Below are 6,448 nucleotides of genomic sequence, written 5' to 3'. Positions count from 1 at the left end.
TATATATATATAGATATATATATATAACATATACAACATACACACAATGTTACCAGCATACACGCATACCTATCGCTTATACAATACTACTAATGAACACACGTATGTATAACATACATACCATCATACTAATAAACACACATACCTACCATTTCATCCGCCCGTCTACACAGGGAGAAACAAACTGGGGGTAACCCCTTCAGGGCCGTTGAGCTCCATGTCTAATCCGTTCTTGTCAGCCAACTTTGGAGCAGGCAATGACTCAGGCAATGAGAATACTCTGGGGTCGGTGTCAGTGCCAAACTTAGACGATCTCATCCGCACTGTGAGGGGTATTGCGTCCTCTGCAGGTACACGTGTGTATAGTGTGAGTGGTAGATGCAGTAGAAAACCCCTAAACCTTAAAACCTAAAGCCTAAAACCCAAAGACTTAGACGAACTATAACCTACTGTGAGGTGTGTTCCGTCCTCGGCAGGTACACGTGAGTAAAGTGTGAGTGGTGGATGCAGTAGATACCTACGCTCTATTGTGGCCTTCCTTTGGAGTGGTCACTTCCCTTTCGCCTCCCACATGAGAATCTATTTCATTTTTCTACATTCAGCCTAAATCCGACAATATAAATAACCTGACACTCTTGACAAATATGTCGTATATTATATTCGCCAACCCACGTGAAATCCGTCGTCACCAGTCAGGCGTTGATCCGATATCCGACAATATGCGTACTCTGACACTTTCCCCACATGTCATATATCACACTGACACTCTCCCCACATGTCATATATCAGACTCGCCAGCCAGATCCGACACCACCAGTCCTGTAGGCTTATCTCAGCCACTGAGCATCCTCGCAGACGACCCCCTCCAACTGGCACAGACCTTCAGCACCGGCAGCACAGGCAGCACACGAACCACCCCACAGCACACGCCACACCCACCACCCACACCCCCAGTACAAACACCCGAGCCACAGTGTGCGTGGGTGTGCACGGGCTGTCTGCGGCAGATTAAGGATGCGTCGCTGGGGCAGATGGTAGGTGACAGGGCGTGGCACACTCAGTGTATGGTGTGTGAGGTGTGTGGCGTGAGAGTAGGCTCGGGAGGTGTCCCGGTCCACCGGTCCGGGGCGGCGCTGTACTGCTTCCAACATAAGGTGAGTGGGATACGAATTAGGGGATGAGGGCGTAGCGCTAGTGTGTATTCTCTCTAGGCCACTGACATACAGAACAGGGGAATAGTGCGTGCAAGTAAGTGGACTCTTGTTGTCTTTGTTTTTGGTTGTGTTGGTGTTTGTGTATGTCATGGGTATGTATATATTTGTACATGTGATGTGCATGTATTTTGCTGTACTTCTCTCGGCATCAATTGTTGAATCCTCGCCCTTCCTATTATCCTATTCATCGATAGGCTTACGTTCTTATGCTTGGATACACCCACAGGCTTTACAAGTGTATGTGTCTAATTGTACTCTGGTTGTCTTTTGTTTCTGTTTGTATATGTCATGATTTGCCCTTGGTTGTCTTTGTTTACTGTATGTCCTTGTCATGTACATGTTTTAGCGTTAATCTCACTGTAGCCGTCGTATATCTCACTGTAGCCGTCGTAAATCTCACTGTATCTGTCGTGAAATCTCAATGTATGTCATAAATCTCACTGTAGCTGTCGTAAATCTTACTGAAACTGTCGTAAATCCCCCTGTATCTGTCGTACATCTCAATGTATATCGTAAATCCCACTGTAGCTGTCGTAAATCGCTGTCGTAAATCCCACTGTAGCCGTCGTAAATCTCACTGTATCTGTCGTGAAATCTCAATGTATGTCGTAAATTTCACTGTAGCTGTCGTAAATCTCACTGTATCTGTTGTGAAATCTCAATGTATGTCGTAAATCTCACTGCAGCTGTTGTAAATCTCACTATATGTCGTAAATATCACTGTTTCTGTCGTAAATCTCAATGTATGTCGTAAATCCCACTGTAGCTGTCGTAAATCTTACTGTGACTGACGTAAATCTCACTATATGTCGTAAATATCACTGTATATGTATGTCGTAAATACCACTGTAGCTGTCGTAAATTTAGTAAATCACACTGTATCTATCGTAAGTCTCTTTGTAGCCGTCGCAAATCCCACTGTGCATCTGTGGCACATTGATGGAGTGCGCATAGAGTAGTTGCTTACGCTGTCAACAAGCCCCACAGGCGCATCGTATGATTCAATGTGCCACTACACGTGTACTGTGGTATTGTGGTTTGACTGACGCCTTCCCTTACCTTTTCTTCCCTTCCCGTCCCTGTGCTGACTGCAGATGTCTGCGAGAAGGTGTCGTGGATGTGACGCCGTAGTGCATTTGACGGGCGCTGAGTCGCACTCGGCACTGCGTGTGGCTGAGAGCGGAGATCTGTGGCATTCCGAATGTTGTACGTGTGCCACGTGCGGGAGTACATTCCAGAGCGGATCTACTCTGAGAGTAGTGGGCGGGCAGACGTACTGCGAGGAGCATTTTGCCGCGCTGTCATTGGTGTGTGCGATGTGTACGTTGGGGCTGTGGGCCAATGAGAGCTACGTAAAACAAGACAACAAGACGTGGCATGCGACGTGTGCGCCTGAGGAGATGCTCAAGTGAGCAGCCGAGAATAGTGTAGATATAATATAATAGAACAACGAGAGGGAGAGAAAATATAGTACGACAACTGAGGTAATCAAATCATAGTAATAGTGTGTAGATATAAGAGAACAACGAGAGGGAGACAACATATAGTACGACAACTGAGGTAATAAAGTCAATGGAATAGTGTGTAGATATAATAGAACAACGAGAGGGAGACAACATATAGTACGACAACTGAGGTGATAAAGTCAGAGGAATAGTGTGTAGATATAATAGAACAACGAAAGGGTGAGAACATATAGTACGACAACTGAGGTAATAAAGTCAATGGAATAGTGTGTAGATATAATAGAACAACGAAAGGGCGAGAACACGTATAGTACGACAACTGAGGTAATAAAGTCAGAGGAATAGTGTCTAGATATAATAGAACACCGAAAGGGAGAGGAGAGAACATATAGTACGACAACTGAGGTAATAAAATCAGAGGAATAGTGTGTAGATATAATACAACAACGAAAGAGAGAGAACATATAGTACGACAACTGAGGTAATAAAGTCAATGGAATAGTGTAGATATAATAGAACAACGAAAGGGAGACAACATAGAGTCCGACAACTGAGGTAATAAGTCGATGGAATAGTGTGTAGATATAATAGAACAACGAGAGGGAGACAACATATAGTACGACAACTGAGGTAATACAGTCAATGGAATAGTATGTAGATATAATAGAACAACGAAAGGGAGAGAACATATAGTACGACAACTGAGGTAATAAAGTCAATGGAATAGTGTGTAGATAAAATAGAACACCGAGAGGGAGAGAACATATAGTACGACAACTGAGGTAATAAAGCTAGGGTGCCAACTGATGTGATAGAACGTATAGTACGACAGTTATAGCAATAATATTAGGTATATCAGTAGTAAGCACTGCTGCGGACTTTAAAAGCAACATAGTGGACGGGCACATGTATTAATTGACAGGCACATTTAATAAAATTAATAGGTACATATATAATAAACCGGTACATATATTAATCAACAGGAACGTATATTAATCAACAGACACATATATGAGTGAGAGACACTGGTTGTGATCCGAGGATTTTTAACATTTAAATCAAATTTTTTATCAATTGCCATTGCGTCGAGTGTCTTAAGCGTCGGGCCCTTGTACTATCGACATGAAGGCGAATATCAAGAACACGATGCCACCGGCAATGGTAACTGTTGCAGATGACATTAAATCAGAAAAGAAAGGAATCAGAATAGGTAAAACCCAAAGTATGTGGTTGCAGATGACATGAGACGGGGAAAGAAAGGAATCAGAATAGGTAAACCCCAAAGTACATAGTTGCAGTTGAGATGAAATCAGGAAAGAAAGAAATCAGAACCGACAATACAAAGTACAAAATAAGCGAAATAGGACGAAAACGGGGAAGCATCTTCTGATGAAAGCCCACACTTACATTGCACTCCACACGGAACTCTCATTCGAAATCACGTCCAGCGAGTGACAATGAAGACATGTGCAGACACAGAAAGACTAATGTCCCTGTACTAATCCATGGAACTCGTGCGAACAGATTCATTGAACTTCATATAGAACTAATTCAAACTGGTTCCTTGAACTAGGTAAGTGAACTAGTTCAAACTAATTCATTGATCTAAATAATTGAACTAATTTTATACTTTTTTTAACTAATTCAAACTAATTCTGCGACAGGCGTGTTGATAGTTTTGCTTTAAGTACTTTACGGATACACAAAACTAGCGACAACGGCAATATCAATTTTGCTTTTGTAGACGTACTCAATAGAACTACTATCTTCAAGCACTTGTACTCACACACACACAATATAGAACTATCTGGAAACTCCGCTTCTGAACACACTCCCCACAACGAATACTATTTTATTATATCCTGAAACCCCCGCAAAACTCTGCAAACCCTAAACCCCTAAAACCCTAAAACCTTGGACATACCTGTTTTAACCGATATCTTCTGAGCGACCATGCGCCCTCCCACCACAGCCAGACTCGTACACACCGCATGGCCAATGGTACCACCAATAGCCACGCCGTAAGGATTCTGAGAAATGCCCCAGATGCGAAGAAATGTTACAGACGAGAAGAAATGTTACAGACGAGAAGAAATGCCACATATGAGGAGGAATGTTACAGACCAGAAGTGGAGATGTGAGAAGTCGTGGTCAACCACACTCTCTTATACCTAATAACTCAATCCCCCACTCTTCCTTATAACACACACCCCCCTACTCTTCCTTATAACACACACCCCCACTCCTTACAACACACCCCTCCACTCCTCCTTATAACCCCTCTCTCTCTCTCTCTCTCACCTAACCACCCCTTGCGCCTACCTCTCGTGCGGCCAGGACAACTGTGGTGATCTGCGAGCGGTCACCCCACTCGGCTAAGAAGGTCATGGTGAACGCCTGCATGAGTATACCATTGGCGATGTCATTTTGCCATCGCGCACGCTGTTCGTCTGACGCCGTGGGGGGTGGGGCCTCAGGGTCCGCTGGACATGGTTTGCCAGGGGTAGGTAGTTAGTGGGCACTAATTCGGGATTAGTTGGAGAATAGTTTGGATATATAGTGGGCACTAATTCGGAATTAGTTTGAGAATAGTTTGGATATATAGTGGGCACTAATTCGGAATTAGTTTGAGAATAGTTTAGATATATAGTGGGCACTAATTCGGAATTAGTTTGAGAATAGTTTGGATATATAGTGGGCACTAATTCGGAATTAGTTTGAGAATAGTCTGGATATAGGGCTGGCGGTGGGTCGGACGGCGGTGGGTAATGGCTTCGAACACTCGCGCGCACGACTGAGTGGCACTTGGTAAACAGAACAAACGGCTTCAACTTGCGTATCTCAAAGCTTTCACAGTCTTCATTAACACACACACCGGCGATTTAAATATAACTCAGACCAGTATCACAGGCACTACCACTCATATATATATACTTGATACATACTACTAGTATATACACATGCAAACAGCACCCACACCACTATACACACACACGGATCTACTACACACGCACCACTATATACACACACACCATTATATATCCTCCACCACACACCCCACACCCATAATATCAACATCAGCGGCCCATACATTCGCGTCTGATGTTTTCCCTATCCTCGTCGTGCTTCTTAAGCTCCTGAGTCACTTCATCAAACTCTTCCGCTTCTTCTTCTGGGGTCATGCGAGACCCATCCCTTATCAGCCTATAAATGGTGGTGATAGGAAAATATGAAACAAAGTCAGCAATTGGAAATGTTGAAATGTTGAAAGGAGGATAAACAAAATTAGCAAATGGTATTGATACCACAACAAGCAACAGAATTAGGGCCAGTCTTAAGCGTTCAAGAAATTTTGTTCAAATTCAAGGATTCAAGGGCCAGAGTCCTAAAATATCCATGTCCTCGGCTCGGCTTTTAAGGACTATTTCAGATTAGTTTTTTGACTGATGAGGAGTAACCGTAAAAATTGGCAAAGAGTGTGATTAAAAAATGTGAGTCGTGGTACGGTAATTTACAATATTTTGAAGTTCCCGTAAAACCGTACTACCTTGAATGCCCTTGAACCTTGAAAGTAAAATCAAAGTGCTAGCCGAATTTGACGAAACGCACTTTTGTTTCGCGTTCAACTTTCAAGAGGCTATAAAGGATTTCATTGGCTAATATGCCTTGAACGAAAATTTGAACCCTTAAGACTCGTCCTTGGCAATTGGCAAATTTAAAAGAATAAAAAATAAATTCGGCAATTGGAAATGACACCACATATATACA

The 6,448-nt window shown here is 43.1% G+C and overlaps 2 protein-coding genes across 2 annotated transcripts in view; one reads left to right on the top strand and one right to left on the bottom strand.

The window, feature by feature from the left end:
* The first annotated feature begins 204 nt into the window (after positions 1 to 204).
* On the top strand, positions 205 to 2,757 carry SARC_12257 (hypothetical protein). Its single transcript, XM_014293641.1, has 3 exons — positions 205 to 350; positions 790 to 1,154; positions 2,309 to 2,757. Exons 1-3 carry the CDS (start codon positions 218 to 220, stop codon positions 2,624 to 2,626), a joined length of 816 nt encoding a protein of 271 aa, XP_014149116.1. The 5' UTR covers positions 205 to 217; the 3' UTR covers positions 2,627 to 2,757.
* Positions 2,758 to 3,716: 959 nt separating this feature from the next.
* The window catches only part of SARC_12256 (hypothetical protein), a 3,913-nt gene continuing 1,181 nt past the window's right edge, over positions 3,717 to 6,448 (bottom strand). Inside the window, exons 2-5 of the mRNA XM_014293640.1 lie at positions 5,772 to 5,884; positions 5,003 to 5,163; positions 4,605 to 4,710; positions 3,717 to 3,845 (exon numbers count right to left, since the gene is read on the bottom strand). Of these exons, the coding sequence (XP_014149115.1) occupies positions 3,775 to 3,845; positions 4,605 to 4,710; positions 5,003 to 5,163; positions 5,772 to 5,884 (451 nt within the window). The 3' untranslated portion in view covers positions 3,717 to 3,774. The remainder of the gene's footprint in view (positions 3,846 to 4,604; positions 4,711 to 5,002; positions 5,164 to 5,771; positions 5,885 to 6,448) is intronic.

The sequence above is a fragment of the Sphaeroforma arctica genome (assembly GCF_001186125.1).
Source record: "Sphaeroforma arctica JP610 unplaced genomic scaffold supercont1.2176, whole genome shotgun sequence".
Taxonomy (NCBI): domain Eukaryota; class Ichthyosporea; order Ichthyophonida; genus Sphaeroforma; species Sphaeroforma arctica.
The sequence above is the reverse complement of the archived record's forward strand: the minus strand, read 5'-3'. Positions and strand labels throughout refer to the sequence as shown.